The sequence below is a fragment of the Hippopotamus amphibius genome, chromosome 8, assembly GCF_030028045.1.
Source record: "Hippopotamus amphibius kiboko isolate mHipAmp2 chromosome 8, mHipAmp2.hap2, whole genome shotgun sequence".
Taxonomy (NCBI): Eukaryota; Metazoa; Chordata; class Mammalia; order Artiodactyla; family Hippopotamidae; genus Hippopotamus; species Hippopotamus amphibius.
Genome location: NC_080193.1, coordinates 19,316,449 through 19,337,464, shown reverse-complemented (window position 1 = coordinate 19,337,464; position 21,016 = coordinate 19,316,449). Strand labels below are relative to the sequence as shown.

At 47.7% G+C, this 21,016-nt stretch overlaps 1 protein-coding gene and 1 non-coding gene across 12 annotated transcripts in view; one reads left to right on the top strand and one right to left on the bottom strand.

The window, feature by feature from the left end:
• Nucleotides 1-276: 276 nt before the first annotated feature.
• Nucleotides 277-21,016, top strand: part of KDM2B (lysine demethylase 2B) — a 120,050-nt gene continuing 99,310 nt past the window's right edge. For 3 of the 11 annotated variants that reach the window (XM_057743789.1, XM_057743784.1, XM_057743783.1), the window contains exons 1-4: nt 1,052-1,362; nt 2,426-2,570; nt 5,480-5,558; nt 7,516-7,562. In XM_057743789.1, the coding sequence (XP_057599772.1) occupies nt 1,330-1,362; nt 2,426-2,570; nt 5,480-5,558; nt 7,516-7,562 (304 nt within the window). In that variant the 5' untranslated portion in view covers nt 1,052-1,329. Of the gene's footprint in view, nt 413-1,051; nt 1,363-1,489; nt 1,542-1,701; nt 1,760-1,783; nt 2,119-2,425; nt 2,571-5,479; nt 5,559-7,515; nt 7,563-21,016 lie in introns of those variants that run through there. The other 8 variants (XM_057743788.1, XM_057743786.1, XM_057743779.1 and 5 more) reach the window with 6 other exon arrangements.
• Nucleotides 8,748-8,819, bottom strand: TRNAQ-UUG (transfer RNA glutamine (anticodon UUG)). Its single transcript has one exon. It is a non-coding gene; the product is annotated as a tRNA-Gln (tRNA).

Genomic DNA, 21,016 nt, shown 5'->3' with positions numbered 1-21,016 from the left:
CGAGAAGCGCTGTAGGATTAATCAAGGGGCGCCCAAAGTTCCCCGCGCCCCATCCCAGCGCCTTGCACCTTTCCACCGACATTTCTCCTGTAAACCACCAATAAGGGCTTACCCTTCGCATGTTTGCCAGCTGCGTTAGGAGGCGCCAGATCCGATTCTCTCGGTAGTTCGCTCCTGAGCATCTATTTCCTCCTCTTGGCGAGCGCAGGGACCTTTAAAAAATGTCCAGCTTCTCTTCCAGGGCTTGTCGCCTAGTAAAGGACTCCACAGACGCGGGCAGAATGAATGAATGAAAGGCAACGTCTTCCGGTCAGCTCGGGTCTGAAAAGCCTTTGGTCTGGATGTATTTCCTGTACCTGTGTGTATGTGGATCCTTGAGTCCAGGAGTTTAAAAGTTATGCAGTCCGTACAGGTATGGAGCTGCGCTAATTTCTTCCTGAGCCCCCCAAATGTCTCCTCCGTATCGCAAGTCCGCTTATGGGAGTCTATAGAGGATCCCCCCCCCCAAAAAAAAGTAGTAGAAAAGAAAAAAAATTATATATACACAAAATGCTTTGAATTTGGGTCGGCCACGTAGGTAACGAGGTGGGGTGAATAAAGGAGGAGGAAGAGGGGTGGCCCGTGGGGGCTGTGGGCAATGGGGGCAGGGATTGAGGTGGGAGGTCGTTTTTTGGGGGTGCCAGGCCCCGGGGGCTTTCACTCCAGCACGGTCGGCTTGCATTTCCGCGCCTCCCGCTGAGGCCAGCCGTGCAAATCTGCACCTCCCTCCCCACCCCCTCCCTCCTTCCCTTCCTCCCTGCCCCGCCATCTCCGGGATGCGCCCGCCGCCTGCAACTCAGCCCTTCCAAAAGTCAGCTCTGCACACAACTCCCGGGCGGCGGCGGCGCCTGCGTGCAGAGGCGCACTCGTGACCCAACAACAAAACAGCGATGCCAGGGCGCTAACGGCGCCCGGTGCCTCCCGGGCGCCCTCTCCGCCCCACACCTCCTCGGGCCGCCGCCCCCGCCCACCCCAATCCGTGGCCGAGCGCGCCCCCCCCCCCCAACACACTAGCCGGGCCGCGGGCTCAGAGCGCGATCGGCAACAATGTTTACGTTCCGGGGATTATGACGTCGACGCCTCCCCCCCCACAACTGCTGAAAATGGTTTCCTAGGACTTTGCAAACGGATCTGCTTAAGTGTTGGTGCAAAACTTTGTAGATCTCGGCTCTGGCTTGCTTTATTTATTTATTTTTTGGTTTGTTTTCTTTGGTCTTCCCTCCTTCCCCCCTCCGCCAAAATGCAGGGGGCAGGAGTGTTGACAATTAATTGGTGAACTCTCTTAAAAAAATGGAGGCAGAGAAAGACTCTGGAAGAAGATTGGTGTGTAGCTTTTTTTTTTTTTTTCCAAATCTGTATCTGGTATATGATAGATCTATTTTTTTTTGTTGTTGTTTCTTGCTGCCTTTTCTTTCCTTTTCTGTATTTTGCAAGAGGACCGGAAAAAAAATATAATAAATTGCATGCAAAAGGAAGCAAGCAGCTTACTCCTCCAGTCCCTTGTGAGGCTCAGAGTCTCAGACACTTAAGTGGGGAGGTGGTAGCGGGGAAAGGCGTGGAGGGGGGCTCAGCGGGCTCGGGGTTCGCCCGGAATCTGGGGGGCTGCGGGGCCGGGCGCTCGGCGGTGGAGGGAGGAGGCAGAGGATGCGGGGAGTGGTGGGGGATTCTCCTTAGGAAGTGAGTGTGCGCGCGCGCTTGTGGGGAGATGAGGCAGCTGCTGGTGCGTTTTGGGGTCTCCGATGGGAGCTTTGTGGCGGGCCGTCTGCCTCTCCCCCTCCCAAGCGCCGAACCCCCCCTCCCACTTCTTCTTCTTGCACTGGCGGTCGGTCGGCGGGGGCGGCTGGGGTCTCAGCCCTTCCATTTCAGCTTTCTCGCTTCCCCGGTAGCTCGGGGGCGGCTCCAGTCTTAGAAATGCCGCCGGCCCCCGGTTCCGGCTTCCCGGCTCAGCCGCTGCGGCCGCCAGGGCTGCTGTTAGCGCCGAGCCGGGCGCTGCGGCGGCTCCTCCCGGGGCCTACAAATGCCCCGCCAGCCCGTGCGCGGAGCCCCCCTCGCGGGTTACATAACCGGGCTCCTGGCCGAGTGGGCAAAACTCAACACCTCTCGGGGGTGGGGGGCGAGGGAGAGTCCCCCAGATATCCCTTACATGGCCTCCAAAGATGCAGGAGGGGAGTGCCCTGTCTAGGGTGCAGCCTGACCCTGGGGGTGCGGGCCCCTCTCATTATCCTGATTTTCAGCATCTTTGGCTTTTGCGCAAAGTTGCTCCGGTCGCATGGGTGGGGTGCAGGGGGCGCGCGGCTCCTGCACCTGTTCGAGCTGGGCCCAGGGTGAGAGGCGACCCCCAGTTCCCCCAATAATGTCCTGGGCTCTCTGGTTTGGGTCCCCGCAGCGCCCGATTGACCGCCAGAGATACGACGAGAACGAGGACTTGTCGGACGTGGAGGAGATTGTCAGCGTCCGCGGCTTCAGCCTGGAGGAGAAGCTGCGCAGCCAGCTGTACCAGGGGGACTTCGTGCACGCCATGGAGGGCAAAGGTGAGGCGCCCCCTCCTCGGGCCGTCCTCCGCGGCGCGGCCCGAGCGCACGTGGGGAGGGAGCTGCCGGTGGCTGGGTTCGTATTTCGCGCCCGCGTCCCCCATTCCAGGGGATCCGGTGACGAAAAGAGGCCGAGCACTGGGGGGGTGGGGTGGGGTGGCGAGGGAGGAGGGCAGGCGGGAACTGGGGCCGGACGTGGGCCTAGGCCCGGCGGGCGCCCACCACCAGCCCCAGGGTGGGCAGAGCCAGGGAGCCGGGGGACCGAGGGACCTGGGGACCGACGGGCGGACAGAGGGAGGGCGGGTGCGCAGCGTTCTACCCCTCCCGGAGCCGGCCCAGCTCCTTGCAGCTGACTGGCCGGAGTGGGGCTGGGGCACCCCAGGGTCATTGGGGTGAGGCTCCCCCCAGGCCTGAAGCCTCCCGAACCCCGTGCCATTTCTGGCCCTGCCAGTTAGGACCTGGCGCTGGGGTCGCCCCGGGTCACTTAGTGACAACTCCGCAGGCCTGGGGTCTGCTGAGCCCCATCACCTCTGGGCTCTGCCAGATTGGAGCCGGGTGGGTGAGCCGGGAGTTGCTAGCTGGCCCCCACTTAAGCCTGAGGCCCCTAGCCCTGCAGCCCTGAAGTGGGGGCTGCAGGTAAGGGGGTTATCCCCACTCAGGCTCCAGGCTGCCCCCTGGCAGTTTGAGGTGAAGGCTTGGGGCACCCCCCTGGGGACACAGGGTCTCTTCCCAGGCCTGAGGCCTTGAGAGCTCTGTCTCTCTTGTGAGCCCTGCCAGTTTAGAGCAGAAGTTGGAGAAGCCTCTGGGGTTTGGGAACGTCACCCCAGCCTGCGACCTTCAGGGCCTGACTAACTCCTGGACCCTGGTACTAGCCAGGTGTCTGGGAGTGTCTTCCAGACTTCGAGGTGATGCTCTGGCTTGGGTCTAAGGCCTGCAAGCCCCCTGGTTCAGCCTGTGGGATTGGGATTTTGGATTTGTCCCTGCCTACTTAGGCATCTCCCAAATGCCCTTCTGGGGTTTGTAAGTTCATTTTTGCCCCACAGACATTTGGGTTTCCTTTATATTACTCTGTTTCCATTTTGTTTATCCCCCTCCCCCCTTGGAAAACCCTCCCATCCCTCAGTGAGCAGATTATAGGGAAGCACATCCCGCCTCCAGGTTCCGGTTGAGTGGCTGGGGCTGTGGGGTTAGCCCCTAGGAGAGACCATCCTGGCTTTGCATTTTTGAAGTGTCTCTTTTGTGCCCATTGCTTCCTGGAGGCTTTGGTGGTTGGGGGTGGTTGTGGGGGCAGGGAAGAAAAAATTTCTTTCAGGCTTCCAGGTCTTAAGAGCATTGCACACGGAGGCTGGACAGTTCAAGGGGTCTAGTCTCAGCTACATTTAAATTTCCTTAGCACAAATGGGATTTTAATTCCTCTCCTTCCCCATTTTTCTTGAGTCGTTTGATGGATCGTAGGAGAAAACAGTATGCAACTCTTTCTGGTTATTGGTGAGGAGTTCTCTGCCCAGGATCTCAGTGTTTTCTCAGGCTCATTTGAGGAAGTTGAAGCTGACCCTGGGGGTGGACTTTGGGTGTGTGTTTATGGGTGGGGGGGAGGTTTCCAGCAAGGGAGATTCCTTAAACCTGCTGTCCAGGCTTCTTTCAAAGGAGAGGGCTCTAGGGTTTTTGGTTGTTAATTCACATCTTCCCCCAAAACTGGAGGGAGGAGCTGAGAAACAGAAGGAGCCCTTAGCTTGGATTCAAAATTGAAGCTTAAACTTCTCTGCCTTTAAATCCTTAGGAATCCCCATTCACCGGGAGCCCCTGGGGATCTGAGCTGCTAAGGTCAGGGCTTTCCCCAGCTCTGGTTTTGTTCTCTCCCTCCTCTGAGCAGAGTTGCCTTGGTCCCCCCCCTCCCCCCAAAAGCTGCCCTAGTGAACTGTTTCCCTGGGGCAGGGGCTTCAGTGGCCTGGGATCTCTTGTCTGTCTCCCTTCTGACAGGCCAGGGAGGGTTTGTGCCTTTGTGAATTGTTTTCAGTTACCTGAGGATTTGGGGATGTGAGGATTTATCTCTGCCTCCCTCACCTCCATATTTAGGGATATGGTTGGGTCAGATACCCTACTTTTGGTACTAAAGTAGGTTAGAAACTAAGGCTTCCTTCATTCTCCAGGGCTTTCGATAAGGGCCAAGCGTACGTCAGACAGAAAACTACACGAGGAATTTTCTTTAGGCCTCACTATGTCCCCTTCACACTGGCTTCACCTGGGGAGCATCCCTCTCGGTTATCCAGCTGAAGCAAGTGTTGTGATGGCTGCAGCAGAATTTCACTATTAAGACAACAAAGCTGTGCCCAGTTCCCTAGTTATTTTGGCACCAAATACAGTTTCCAGGGAAACCGGCTTCCCCCCCCCCCCCTTCACTATGCAGGATATTACAATAAGATCTTCCCTGATGCTCAGTTACAATGAGAACCCTCCTCTCAGCCTCCTCTCTGGGGCTTCAGATCCTCCCAGGTGGCATTCTTCAGTTTTGCAGTTCCTTTACTTTCTGAGCTCAGCTTGGGATGCATTTCTCTGTCCGTCCCTGTTTCATAGTGATAACTGGGGCTCTTTCTGTGTGGGGTTCTTTCATGAGTCTCCCTCCCCAACCCTTGCAGGCCTTGGGCTGTTCATTGACAAGTTCCGACCCGTGGGGCATGCAGGGAATGACTGAGTAGGCAGAGGAGCTGATAGTTGGCATGGCTTCTTGGGCTTTGCCTAATCCATTTCGTTGTCATTTTCTAGGGAGCTCTTGCCCTTTGAGCTGGTGTCTGCATCTATTATAACCCCTGCCCCTTCCTCCATCATTTTTCTTCCCCTAACCAATGGATCGTGGTTCATTTGCTCCTTCATAACTTAACCAACCTCTTTTAATTCCAATCTCCAAACAGATTTCAACTATGAGTACGTGCAGAGAGAAGCTCTCAGAGTTCCTCTGATATTTCGAGAAAAGGATGGCCTGGGGATTAAGTAAGTTGCTGAGACTAACTGCTTCTTCCCCTGTCTCCTTCCCGAACACAGTTTAGAGTTTGGGATGGATTTCTCCCACCCTTTTCCTTACCTCTCATTACTGACAGGGATTTTTCTTCTTTTTTGTTTTTTTTTTTTGGCTGTGTTGGATCTTCATTGCTGTGCGAGGGCTTTTTCTCTAGTTGTGGCAAACAGGGGCTACTCTTCGTTTAGGTGCACGGGCTTCTCATTGCAGTGGCTTCTCTTGTTGCTCTAGGTACACGGGCTTCAATAGTTGCAGCAGGTGGGCTCAGTAGTTGTGTCTTTAGGGCTATAGAGTGCAGGCTCAGTAGTTGCGGTGCACAGGCTTAGTTGCTCCGTGGCATGTGGGATCTTCCTGGACCAGGTATTGAACCCATGTACCCTTCATTGGCAGGCGGATTCTCAACCACTGCACCACCAGGGAAGTCCCGGAAAGATTTTTGTTCATTATTTGGGGATCGTATCTCCTTGTTCAAGGTCTGACAGAGGGGAAAAACTCTTTAAAGATTGGTCTTGATTTTCAGAGAATTTGGACGGAGAGGTCACAGGCTACTTAAACAGTGTGGACTTTTCTCCCTGACCCATCCCAGTTACACGCAGTAACTTCCCAAAGAGAATTGTGCCCTCCCCCCGTATCAGGAAGCTGAGGCAGGGCCTGAGCTGCGAAGGGATTGGCCAGCCTCAGAGGCAGGATGCCTACATGCATATTTTCTGCTCAGACTCCCACTATGTGGGAAATGGGGTCTTTTCTGCAGAGGGCGTGTTTCCTAGGATGCTAGGCCCTTGTCTCCCCTCTCTGCTTGTGCCCCAGGACCTGCCTCCCCATAGTGTCTTGTTTGGTTTACATTCTCTTCCAGATCTGTCAGAGTCAGAGCTCCAGTTAGGGGAGAGATCTGGGAGGCAGGCTGGAAGAACAGGTTTCCACCCCTTGGGCAGGGGTAGGGAGGAAACCAAGGGCGTCATCACAGCCTCCCTCCCTCCCCAGCATCTACTGCCAGGCTTGCTCAAGAGTCTCATTCCTATGAATAGAAGTTAAACCTTTGGCGTCATTATTAATTAATAGTGAATGTCACCGCAGTCATCAGAGCCAGTGTCCCCAAATCCCTGGAATCGGTGTGATATGTTTTTCTCCCCCCTCTACACTTAAAAGGAGTCCCTTCCACCCTCCATACAACTCCTTATGGAGAGTATTTTCTAGAGGAGGAGCCTCTAGAAAGGGCTGCCCACCCTAAAAGAAAGCAGATGTTTGAATACCCACCTCTAAGGCTTCCCTTGACCACACACTTCAGTCTTCCTTGGAAAAGTTGGGGGGATGGTGGATGTCCATCCTCTTCCCTGTAGTTGTGCTGAGGTCAGGTGTCAGGAAGAGTGAGGGGTTTGGTTTGCCTATTTTTTTTTTAAATTTTTTAATTAATTTTATTTATTTATTTGTTGTGTTGGGTCTTTGTTGCTGCTTGGGCTTTCTCTAGTTGCAGCGAGTGGGGGCTACTCTTTGTTGCGGTGTGCAGGCTTCTCATTGCAGTGGCTTCTCTTGTTGTGGAGCATGGGCTCTAGGTGCATGAGCTTCAGTCGTTGCGGCACGTGGGCTCAATAGTTGTGGCTCATGGGCTTAGTTGCTCCGGGGCATGTGGGATCTTCCTGGAGCAGGGATGGAACCCGTGTCCCCTGCATTGGCAGGCAGATTCTTAACCACTACGCCACCTGGGAAGCCGCTGGTTTGCCTATTGAGGTGAGGAAGCTGCTCCTTGGTTTGGCGGTGACCTTCCCTTGAGGCCCCAGCTGTTCACTGCCCTCCCGCTGAGTCATCCCATTTTGGGTTCCCAGCCTGAGAACTAGGGAAGTCTCTTGGAAAAATGGCCTCCCTCTGCCCCCATTGTTGGGTCTAACCCTGTTGTTTCTGGCTTCTCACCCAACGTCTGTGTTCCTCTTTTTCCAGGATGCCTGACCCTGATTTCACAGTCCGAGATGTCAAACTCCTAGTGGGTAAGTTGCTGTGTGTGTGCGTGGCCAGGAGATTCTGAAGTTGGGGGTGGAGGGGCGGGGTAACAAGACCTGTACCACCTGCCCGTTTGGATATTTAACTGCCTCTGAAAAGAAAGTCCCTGTGGGAGGAGGCAGGAGCAGGTGTGAGCTGCAACCGTCTCATTCTGGAGAACAGGTCAGATTGCAAAGCCCTAAGAAGCTGTATTAGAGCATGTTTGCCAGTGCAGTTTTATGAGGCTGATTTGGACCCTAGCCTCTAGCTTGGGTGTCAGCAAGGCAATCTTAGATCTCTCCTTTGCGTTTGTTTGTGGGTTGCTGGGTAAACACTGGGTGCTGTGTGACCCTTGAAAGACTTCCAGAGCTTTCAAGGGGAAGGATCATTCTTCCTGCTTCCTCAGGATTCCAGACAGATCTAGGGTGGAGCTTGGCGCTGAGCACCTGCAGAGCTCGGCCGATCACTGAGTGCCCCGGACTCCTGACCGAGTAGCGGGCTGTCTTTCAGATATTACAGGAAGTTGCTCAATACATCCATGCTTTCCAGTAGTGTTTCTCAAGTAGCTCCTACATGGCAGGCTAATTCAGATTTGTGAACAGATCCCTGCCCTCTTGGTTGGAGTGACAGGCAACAAAGAAGTAAACAGTTTTTAAAAACTTATATCTTTTCGGAGGGTGATAAGGCCTATGAAGAAATAAAGCAGGGTAATGGGATAGAGCTTGCTGAAGCTGTGTTTTGTTTTAGATGGGGGTAGTCAGGGAGGGCCTCTGGGTGGAGGTGATGAGGACATTTGGATAGACACCTGACTGATGAGAAGCCAGCTCTGGGAAAGAACATTCCTGATGGAGGAATGAACAAGGGCAAAGGATGGGGGAGGAATGGAAGGAGTGAGGGGGAAAGTAGTAGGAGAGGTGGGAGAGGTCACAGGACCAGGCCCACATAGGGTATTCTAGGTCCTGGTGGGGAATTTGGGTTTGACTCCTGGTGCAATGGGAGGTCATTGGGGGAGTTTTAAAGTGTGGTGAGGGGGTAGCTTTGTGATCTGATTATTTTCTTGGGAGGGGAAATTAAAAACATTTTTTAAATTGAGGTAGATTAAAATTCACCATTTAACCATTATAAAGTGTGCAATTCAGTGGTTCTTTTTTTTTTTGCTTTTTGGCCACCTTGCACGGCTTGTAGGATCTTAGTTCCCTGACCAGGGATTGAACCCGGGCCGCAGCAGTCAAAGCACTGAGTCCTAACCACTGGACTTCCAGGGAATTCCCCAGTGGTTCTTAATATAGTCACAGCGTTGTGCAACCATTACCACTAACTAATTCCAGAACATTTTCATCACCCCCAAAGTAAACCCTGTACCTCCCAATTCCCCTCTTCCTCCATCCCCTGACAACCACTAATCTGCTTCTTGCCTCTGTGGGTTTGTCTTTACTAGATATTCCATAAAAGTGGAATCATAATATGTGGTCTTTTGTATGTGGCTTCTTTCACTTGACCTCATATTTTCCAGGCTCATCCATGTTGTAACATGTCTCAGTACTTTATTCCTTTTTGTTTTGTTTTATGTGTGTGTGTGTGTGTGTGTGTGTGTGTGTGTGTGTGTGTGTTTGTTTGGTTTATTTATTTGTTTGGTCGCGCCAGGTCTTAGTTGCAGCATGCGAACTCTTAGTTGCAGCATGTGGACTCTTAGTTGTGGCATGTGGACTCTTAGTTGTGGCATGTGAACTCTTAGTTGTGGCATGCATGTGGGATCTAGTTCCCTGACCAGGGATGGAACCCAGGCCCTCTTCATTGGGAGCACAGAGTCTTACCCACTGCACCACCAGGGAAGTCCCAGTACTTTATTCCTTTTTATGGCTAAATAGTATCCCGTTATATGGATAGACCACATTTCGTTTACCCATTAGTCAGTTGATGGACAGTTTGGTTGTTTCTACTTCTCGGCTATTATGAGTAATGCTGCTATGACTATTCATGTACAAGTTTTAGTGTGAAAATATATTTTCACTTCTTTGGGGTAGATATGTAGGAGGGGAATTGCTGGGTCATAGGGTAACTACATTTAATCTCAGGAACTGCCAGACTGTTTTCCAAAGTAGCTGCACCATTTTAAATTCCCATTAGCAACATACGAGGGTTCTCATTTCTCTACATCTTTGCTCACACTTGTTATTGTCTGTCTTCTTGTGTGTGTGTGTGTGTGTCTTTTTGATGCTAGTCATCCTGGTGGGTGTGAAGTAATGTGATCTGACTTAAGTTCTATAAACGCTGACTCTGGTGGTTGTGTGGAAGGTGAAGGCAGCTGACCAGTGGGTATGCAGATGATCCAGCCTGAATTATTGACCCCGAGTTGTGTTAACTCAGAAGGGAGAACCAGGGACTTCCCTGGTGGTCCAGTGGTTAGGACTCCCCACTTCCACTGCAGAGGGTGCAGGTTTGATCCCTGATTTGGGGAACTAAGATCCCACGTGCTGCATGGCCAAAAACATAAAAAAGAGAAAAAAGAAGGGAGGACCAGTTGGCTATAAGGAGATACTGCTGTTGACAGAAGGATCTCGGTTAATTGGTGAAGACTTGCTCAGGAGATAGGTTTTTTATTTTTAAAGCTGGATTCTGGAAATGCTGAAGAAAGTGGATGTCAGAGCAGAAAGGAGGCAGCCTTCCAGCAGTGAGCAGAAGATGGGGCAATGGGCTCCATAAATCAAGTCTTGGCACAGGTGACTCTCTGGTGCCTCAACCCACCCCCAGTCTCTGTTGTTGGGACTCAGTGCTGCTACTTGACTGAGTGATTTGGGGCAAGCTACTTTATCTGCTGAAGCCTCAGTTTCCCCAGCTGCAAAATGGAGCTAATAGAAGAATCTGCCTCAAAGAAGGATCCTGTAAGAGAATGAGTGAATGTTTATCATTATGCGGGATAATGGGAATGGAGGGCCCATTAAATGGTCCCCATTATTATTTTTTTAATTTATTTTAAAATATTTATTTATTTATTTATTTATCGGCTGCATTGGGTCTTTGTTGCTGCACATGGGCTTTCTCTAGTTGCGGCGAGCGGGGGGCTACTCTTCATTGTGGTGCACGGGCTCCTCATTGTGGTGGCTTCTCTTGTTGTGGAGCATGGGCTCTAGGCACCTGGGCTTCAGTAGTTGTGGCACATGGGCTCAATAGTTGTGGCTCACGGCTCTAGAGCTCAGGCTCAATAGTTGTGGCGCATGGGCTTAGTTGCTCCGCGGCATGCGGTATCTTCTGGAGCAGGAGTTGAACCCGTGTCCCCTGCGTTGGCAGGCAGATTCTTAACCACTGTGCCACCTAGGAAGTCCCCCCATTATTATTTTAATGGCAGGTTGTGGATCCCATGAGGTTCTCTTTATGGACAAGGATTAAAGCCAGATTCTCAAATCTGGGGTTCAAGCAACAGCACAGTCTCAGTAATGTTGCCCTTGGTCTTTTTGAAGAATTTTCAAGCCCTTGGTAGTTTTGTTATGCTCTGGTTGTATCCAGGATGCCTCTTTCTTCCTTGAGCCTCGTTCTTCTCATCGTGAGAGCGAGAGGATTCAATTAGATGGTCCTGATGTCCTTACCAGCTCTCGAAAAGTCTAGGATGGCAAAGGAAGTGAGAAGGAATAGTGGGACTTCTCTGGTGGTCCAGTGGTTAAGACTCCACTCTCCCAATGCAGGGGTCACAGGTTTGATCCCTGGTTGGGGAACTAAGATCCCACATGCCTCACGACACGGCTAAAAAAAAAATAGAAAGTGGGAGTGGGAATAGGAATACCTGCAGCTTGTGTCTCTTGGCATTTCTGTAATGATTGCATGGATTGGTGAATATGAAAGTGCTTTGTAAAGGTGCATCACGGTGAGGGATGCCTGTGATGGCAGTAGGCAGGGATACGATTATGCCCATTTTAGTCTCTGAGAGTGCACACAGGCTTCTGGAGAGTGGCGAAGGGGAACATTTGTCATGGTGACATAAGTGACAAATGTAACTCAGTCTGCCCTAAGCAAAACAGAATTCAGTGGTTTACATAATAAGTTCAGGATGTGACTTTAGGCGTATCTACATCTAAGTGCTCCAAGAAGATCTCAAGAACTTGGCTCTTATTTTTCATCTTTGCTTCCCTTTTTTTTGCTTTCTCTTTCTGCTTCATTCTCTGGCAGGTTTCTCCCCTCGTGGCAGCAAAAATGGGGAGCACAAGCCCATGCCCAGAGCTGGTGGTGGGGTCAGCCCGCAGAACCATGTGGAGTGAGAGTGGGAAGGAGTGACTCCCCAGGGTTACTGGGTAATGTAACCATGCCCGTAACACAATCGGAGGTGTCCCCCCGCCCGACCCTGGCACCACCACGTGTCTTGCAAGATCTTAGTTCTCCAACCAGGGATTGAACCCATGCCCTCAGCATTGAGAGGGCAGTGTCCTAACCACTGGACCACCAGGGAATTCCCACAAATGGGAGTTCTGCTTTGGATGGCAGAGTATGGAGGAGGTTAGACCATCCCTTGCAGTTAGGGGGAGATTTCAGCCTGTCTTCCAGCCTCTTGTCCCCTCCGCAGGCCCTGTGTCTTGGGAGGCGACTGTCTGAGAAGTGGGTCAGTGCATGGCCAGCTATCAGGCCACAACGTGGGGCTACAGACTCTTCTCTAATTTCGTAAAATTGGGCTTTTTGCTCTCAGCCCTGTTTATCTGCCTGCTGGAAGACAAGTACCTAGCCTCTGTTTTTATTTTTTTTTATTCATTTTTAACTTTATTTATTTATTTATGTATGTATTTATTTGGCTGTGTTGGGTCTTTGTTGCTGCACACGGGCTTTCTCTAGTTGCAGCAAGTGGGGGCTACTCTTCATTGTGGTGCAAGGGCTCTAGGTGCGTGGGCTTCAGTAGTTGAGGCACATGGGCTCAGTAGTTGTGGCTCACGGGTTTAGTTGTTCCGTGGCATGTGGGATCCTCCTGGGGCAGGGATCGAACCCATGTCCCCTGCATTGGCAGGCAGATTCTTAACCACTGCGCCACCTAGGAAGTCCCTGGCCTCTGTTTTTAGCTCCTCACCTGTAAAGAGCAAAAACAAAAAGTGGCGCTTTCCATTTCCTTGGCACTGTACACTTAAAATAAAAGCTTTTCATTGAAGTCATTATACTTATAGAAAAGTGCATATATAGTAACTGTATAGTTAAAATTTGTATAACTTTAACAAATTGAAAACACCAGCGTAACTGGATCCCCAGAATCAACCCCCCTTGAATTCCTCTCCAGTCCCTCCCCTCCACTGTTATTCTAACTTCTTCTAATGAATTTTGTGGATGAATTTTGCCTGTTTTCACATTTTATGTTAGTGGAATCATACAGGGTGTCCGTCTTCTTTTGGTTTTGGCTTCTTTCACTCAACTTCGTGTTTACGAGATTCATCCATATTGTTGTGTGCAGTCGTAGATGATTTATTTTTGTTGCTATGTAGTTTCCCAGTATGTGATTATTTCACAATTGACTTACTCAATGAGTGGGCAGTTGGGTAACTGCTGGTTTAAGGCTGTATGCGTAGTGCTGCCATGAACATTCTAGGCGTGACTGGTGAACACATGTGGATGCATTTCCATTGGGCATATACTTAAGAGCAGAATTGCTTAGGTCAGAGAGTTTGCATACGTGTTGAGTTTTAGTAGTTACTGTCAAGTAATTGTCCAGAGGGATTGTTCTGGTTCTGATTGCTCCACATCTTCCCCCAGAGTTGGTGTGTTCATTGTTTGCATTGTAGGCATGCCTCCATGCTGATGGGAGGACAGTTCTATTTCACTGTGTTTCAGTTGGCATTTTTCTAATGATTGATGAAATTGAGCTCCATTTCATACATTTCTTTGCTATTTGGATATCTTCTTTTGTGAAATGTTTGAGCAACTCTTTTCTCCATTATCTTCAAGATTATTTCTTATTAAAAAGTTTTTTTATTGAAGTATAGTTGATTTACAATGTTGTGTTAGTTTCATGCCTATAGCAAAGTGATTCAGTTATACATATATATATATATTTGTATTTTTCAGATTCTTTTCCATTATAGGCTAGTACAGGATATTGGGTTTAGTTCCTCATGCTATATAGTAGATCCTTTGTTGTTTATCTATTTTATATATAGTACTGTGTATCTTTTTTTAAATATTTATTTTATTTATTTGGTTGTACCAGGTCTTAGTTGCAGTATGTGGGCTTCTTAGTTGTGACTTGAGGGCTCCTTAGTTGTGGCATGTGGGCTCCTTAGTTGTGGCATGTGAATTCTTAGTTGCAGCATGCATGTGGGATCTAGTTCTCTGACCAGGGATCGAACCTGGGCCCCCTGCATTGGGGGTGCAGAGTCTTAACCACTGTGCCACCAGGGAAGTCCCAGTACTGTGTATCTATTAATCCCAAATTCCTAATTTATCCCTTCCCCCTGCTTTACCTTTCGGTAAGCATAAGATTGTTTTCTATCTGTGAGTCTGTTTCTGTTTTGTAAATAAGTTCATTTGTATCATTTTTTTGAAAAGATTTCATGTATAAGTGACATCATATAATATTTGTCTTTGACATACTTCACTAAGCATGGTAATCTCTAGGTCCATCCATGTTGCTGCAGATGGCATTATTTCATTCTTTTTAACGGCTAATAGTCCATTGTGTATATATATATATACACACCACATCTTTACTTATTTATTTTTAAATTTTATTTATTGATTTTTTTTGGTTGTGTTGGGTCTTCATTGCTGCACATGCACAGGCTTTCTCTAGTTGTGGTAAACGGGGGCTACTCTAATTGCATTGTGGGGGCTTCTCACTGCAGTGGGCTCTCTTGTAGAGCATGGGCTCTATGCATACAGGCTTCAGTAGTTGCAGCACGTAGGCTCAGTAGTTTTGGCACATGGGCTTTGTTGCTCCGCGGCATGTGGGATCCTCCTGGACCAGGGATCGATCCCATGTCTCCTGCATTGGCAGGCAGACTCTTTACTACTTTGCCACCAGGGAAGTCCCTACTACACCTTCTTTATCCATTTATTTATGTTGTTGGTGGACATTTAGGTTGCTTCCATGTCTTGGCTATTGTAAACAGTGCTCCTGTGAACATTTGGGTGCATGTATCTTTTCTAAATAGAGTTTTTCATCTTTTCTGGATATATGTCCAAGAATGGGATTGCTGGATCATATGGTAACTCTGTTTTTAGTTTTTAAAGGAAACTCTGTACCGTTCTGCATAGTGGCTGCATCAATTTACATTCCCACCAACAGTATAGGAGGGTTCCCTTTTCTCCTCACCCTCTCCATCATTTATTATTTGTAGACTTTTTGATGATGGCCATTCTGACTGGTGTAAGGTGATACCTTATTGTTGTTTTGATTTGCATTTCTCTAATAATTAGCAATATTGAGCATCTTTTCATGTGCCTGTTGGCCATCTGTATGTCTTCTTTGGAGAAAGGTCTGTTTAGGCCTTCTGCCCATTTTTCGATTGGGTTGTTTGTTTTTTTGATATTGAGTTGTATGAATTGTTTGTATATTTTGGAAATTAAGCCCTTGCTGGTCACATCATTTGTGTACATTTTCTCCCAGTCTGTAGGTTGTCTTTTCATTTTGTTTTTGGTAAAGATTGTCTCTTACTGATTGTAAGGTGTATCAGTTTGCTAGGGCCAAACATAACAAAGTACCACAGAATGGGTGACTTAAGCAACAGAAATTTATTTTCTCATAGTTCTGGAGCTGAAAGTCCAAGATCAAGGTGTCAGCAAGGTTAGTTTCCTTGAAGCTCTTTCTTAGCTTGTAGATGGCTGTCTTCTCCCTGTGTCTTCACATAGTCTTCCCTCTAGGTATCTGTGTTATAATCTCCTCTTCTTAGGAGAACACCTGTCTCACTGGGTTAGGGGCCACCCTGAAGACCTCATTTTAACTTAATAACCTTTTTAAAGACTTTATCTCCAAATAGGGTTACATACTGAGTTACTGGGGGTTCATACCCTAGAATTTCAACATATAAATTTGGGGGAACACAATTCAGCCCATAACATAAAGGTTCTCTCTGTATTCCGGATGTTAGGACACATTCCAAAATCGTCTCCTACTTTGTGGGTTGCCTTTTCACACTCTTAAAGATGTCTTTGAATGAACAGACAGTCTGGATTTTAACAGATTATTTAGCTCTTCCTGGTCCATTAGTTCGTTTTGTGTCTTGTCAGATGAAGGACATTTTGCATACTCCAAGGTCACGAAGATATTCACATGTTTTTCTCGAAAAGCTTTAGTGTTTGAACTCTCACATGTACATTTGTAGTTCATCTGGAATTGACTTTTGTGTTTCGTATGAGATAGGGGTCAAGATCCTTTTTTTTTCCTGTATGGATATCCAGTTGATTAGTACCATTATTGAAAAAACACCCTCTCCCATGGCGCTCAATCAGGTGACTTTGTTGTGAATCAGGTAACTGCGTTTGTGTGGGTCTGTTTGATGCTTTAATCTGTGCCCCCCGCCCCCAGGATTGCTCTTCTGGAGAGTTCAAATAAGAAGACTGGGATATTTTCACATCTATGGGTTGGGAGTTTGGGGGATAGGGAGACTGGAGAAGAGATAATTTTTATTGTCTCTGAAGATGCTTTAAACCCTCTGAGAAAAGGTATCCATAAATTACAGGGTCCCCACTCATTGTCTGTACTTATATGACTGAGGGTTGGGAGGGCCCATGGCTATGGGGAGACTTGCATATTATCTCTTTATTGTAGTTCTCTCTAATGAAGGTACCCAAGCCAACCGATGCTTTCTTTGGCCCCTTTTCTTAAAAAATGTTCATGACAAATCACCTTATTCAGTATTCATTTATTCATCCTATTAGAGTCATACTCACCTATCTTCTACTGTATGTTTACCATATGACCTCATTTTGTCCTCACCAATAATCATAAAGTAAGCTTTATCATTCACTTTTCCGGAGGGGGCATCTGAGGCTCGGAGGGAGCTGCCCACACAGCTGGTGGGTGGTGGAGACAGGATCCGAACCCAGCCCTGGGTGTTTCCAGAGCTCATGCTTTTGCGTGATGACTTCCTACTCTAACCCCAACCCTCCTCCACTCATTCCTCACTTACAAATTTACCGCATGTCTGTGTTGTGTCTGGCCCCGTGCGATCTACTGTACAGCACAGGGAACTCTACTCATGGGACGTGGGCTCTGCCCTTGACTGGCTGTGTTTAGGGAGAAGACTAAATTCTCACTCCTTAGAAATCAAAGGTGGGTGATTTGTCCCCAGACCTTATTTATATATATATATATATATATATTTGATCTTATTTTATTTTCTTTTACTTTATTTTATTTTTATTGGAGTATAGTTGATTTCCAAGTTTGTGTTAGTTTCAGGTGTACAGCAAAGTGAGTCAGTTTTATATATATATATATATATATATATATATATATATATATCTCCACTCTTTTTTACATTTTTTTCCCATATAGGCCAGACAGAATATTGAGTAGAGTTCCCTGTGCTGTACAGTAGATCCTTATTAGTTATTTATTTTATGTATAGTAGTGTGTGTATGTTAACCCCAATCTTCCAATGTATCCCTCCCCTGACCTTATTTTTTATTTTTACTGTTTTTTTTAAAAATTGAAGTATAGTTGACTTAACAATAGTGTATTAGTTTCATGTATATAGCAAAGTAATATATATACACACATACATTTTCACATTATTTTACCTTATAGGTTATTACAAGATATTGGATATAGTTCCATTTGTTATACAGTAAATCCTTTTTTGTTCACTATTTTATGTATAGTAAGTAGTTTGTATCTTTTAATCCCATACTCCTAATTTATTCCTCCTCCTTCCTAGACTTTTTAAGTTTGTTTAAATTCTGTACAAACATAAATATGAACATATGTATTTTCTGTGAAATGGGATCATACTGTGTATAGTTTTTTATAAACTACTTTTTCCAATTAAATATATGTGGTAAATATAAAAAGAAATTAAGTCGGTTTAAAATTACACTTTAAAAAATTTTAGGGAACTCCCTGGCAGTCCAGGGGTTAGGACTCCGTGCTTTTACTGCCAAGGGCAACGGGTTCCCCGGTCCCTAGTTGGGGAACTAAGATCCCGAAAGCTGTGTGGTGCTCCCCAAAAATAATAATAATAAAAAAAATAAAAAGTTTTAACCTCTGGAAGAGTGTTTAGAACTCTCCTAGTCTTACTTTCCCATTTCACAGGTGGGAAAAACTGAGGCCTGGAAAGAAGTTACTTGTAAGTTGCCCAGACAGTAGATGGCATATCAGATTCAGATGTAGGTTTGAATGTCAGCAATTGGGAGATGATGCTACAAGCTACAAACTGAATCCAAGAGGAAGTGTAGACTTGGGAGGGCGGTGTAGGTGAGTTCAGTTCTGGCCACTTTGAATTTGAGCTCAGGAGTGACATTAAGGTTGGACAGATAGAAATGCTAGGAGGGGAAGGCACATGAGGTCAGGAGAGCTGAGGATCCCAAGGGAGGAGGGTTTCAGAGGGGTTTAGTTATGTTCTCAGCTATGTTTTCTCTCCAAGAGAAACACCCACCTCACTAATTTGTTCTGTTTCCCTTTTCCTAGAAATCTAGTGCTCTAAAATCAAAATCCTGATGGTGCTAGGGGCTAAGGAAACTGAATTTGCTTCTGCCCATTATTTGCCTAATAGGAATCACTCCCCTGTGGGGTAGCTCCTTAGAGTATCAATAATAGTGTTAACTGCTGTTTACTGAGATCTTGTTATAAGCCGAGGAGCTTTCCTATATATATATATATATTTTTTTTTTTTTTTAATAAATTTATTTATTTATTTATTTATTGGCTGCATTGGGTCTTCATTGCTGCGCACAGGCTTTCGCTAGTTGTGGAGAGTAGGGGCTACTCTTCATTGCAGTGCATGGGCTTCTTATTGCAATGGCTTCTCCTGTTGCAGAGCACGGGCTCTAGGAACACAGGCTTCAGTAGTTGTGGCACATGGGCTCAGTAGCTGTGGCTTATGGACTTTAGAGCACAGGCTTAGTAGTTGTGGTGCATGGGCTTAGTAGCTCCATCTTCCCAGACCAGGGCTCAAACCTGTGTCCCCTGCATTGTCAGGTGGATTCTTAACCACTGCGCCACCAAGGAAGCCCTCCTGTATTTTTCTGTCCGATCACATAAAACCCTATTTAACACTACCCCTATTTTATAGAGATAAAAACTGAGGCTCAGAGTGACTTGTCCACAAACAGCGAGCGTGTGGAAGAGCTGAGATTTGTTCCCGTATTTGTCTGAACACAGAGATGTTCTCTTAACTTTGTCACGGTACTCAGTGTCTCTTCATCCAGAAGTCTCTGTTGTTGTTGGCTTGGGTGTCTTGGATTCTCTTGCCTGCCTGGGTTCAGCCCTGGTTTGTTACTCTGGGTTTGTATGTTCTTATGCCCTTCTGTTTCTGAGGGTCAGAGTCTTGAGCCCAGGACACAGAGGACAGCCTGGCACTGGATCTGTCTTGGGGATAATTTTCTTTTTAAGCTTTTTATTGGAATATAATTGCTTTACACTCTTGTACCAGCTTTTGAGGTACACCAAAGTGAATCAGCTGTAGTTATACATATATCCCCATATCCCCTCCCTCCTGCGACTCCCTCCCACCCTCCCTGTCCTGGCCCTCTAAGGCATCACCCATCATCGAGTTGATCTCCCTTTGTTATATAGCAACTTCCCACTAGCTGTCTGTTTTATAGTTGGTAGTGTACATATGTCTATGCTACTCTCTCACTTCATCCCAGCTTCTCTTGGGGATAATTTTTAAAAGTGCAAAGGTGAGGCAGTGAGAAGGTATTAGTGCTTAGGGAAAACCTGTAGACCTCTGCAAGCATTGTCTTATTTCACAAAGAGGAAGCTGAGGCCTAGATGGGGAAGAGATTTGTCCCAAGTTGTGCAGTAACAGCCCTGTGTTTTCTCTTTCCTGTACTCTTGCACCTTCAATTTGTGACAGTGTCCTCACTAGAACCCCTGCTTTTTTTAAAATATTTATTTTTAAATTAATTAATTAATTAATTTTGTGGGGTGCTTTGAGTCTTTGTTGCTGCACATGGGCTTTCTCTAGTTGTGACAAATGGGGGCTACTCTTCGTTGCGGTGCGAGGGCTTCAGTAATCGTGGCACCTGGGCTCAGTAGTTGTGGCTCATGGGCTTAGTTGCTCCTCGGCATGTGGGATATTCCCGGACCAGGGATCAAACCCATGTTCCCTGCGTTGACAGGCAGATTCTTAATCACTGTACCACCAGGGAAGTCCCAGAACCCCTGCTTTTAAGTTTACAAAATGCTTCTGATAATTGTGTCAGGGCACTAGGGTGGGTCCTGTTATGTCCACTTTGCAGGTGAGGAAACTGAGGCCCAGAGAGGTTCAGGGATATACCACTGCTGGGAAGTAGTGGAGCAGGATTTGAACCATGGCTGGTGCTTTTGCTAAGAAACTCTGTCTCTCTGAGATGGATGAGGAGATACTTCCAAGAGGCAGAATGAAAAACCAGTCCAGAAACTTGAGGTTGATAGAGAAGGTTCCAGAACTGTGATGCGGGACTCTCGTGCACACTCTTTGAAGAGTGGGCTCAGGGGGAGTTTTCAGTCAGTGGCCACGCATGATTTATGTTAGCCTTCAAGGTGACCTTCCACAGCCTCCTCCCGGCTCTGAGCCGTGGCTCTTGGAGCTGGAGGATGGAGTCTTCGAAGCAAAGGCTGTGGGGCCACGGATTAATTTCTGCAGCTGGAATTTGTTGGATGTGTGTATAGACAGTGAGCCCAGAGAACCAATGAGACCAGGAGGGAGAAGGAGTGGGGAGAGAAGCGGGGGGTGGGGGATGGCTGAGCTGTTGGCCTACTTAGGAACTCCAGGCACCTCTCCAACATGGAAAATTTCTCCTGTAACCCCTTGACTTCAGGGGCCTGAGTTCCAGCCCTGTGGATCCCTTGCAGGCTCCAAAAGGCACCTTGTCCCTGTCACATGCTTCAGGGGTGGCTGCTCCCCACAGCTTGGAGTGCCACATTCCATTTCTTAGCACTGATCTGTCCCTTCTGTCCCTTTGGGCCACTTGCCTCCTCCCCAGAGCTGAGCTTCCTGCTCGGAGACCCGGCACTCACACCGAGCTCCCCTTTGCCACAAGTGGCAGACCAGACTGGAACCTGAGAAGATGGAGGCCTGGTGCTTAATCTCCCAGCTCAGACTGAAAGGGACTGGCAGGCCTTAAGTGTCCCCAGTGACTCCTTGGGCAGGCCTCTCCATCTCTCCCCTCTTCCTCCTGCTCCCCCCAGTTCACATTTAAGGGATATGATCTGAGTCTTTAAGAACTAGCCTACATAACATTGTAAAGCAACTATACTCCAATAAAAGGTAATTAAAAGAAAAAAAGCACAACGTCATAAAGCAACTATACTCCAATAAAAAGTAATTAAAAAAAAAAAAAAAAAACTAGGCCA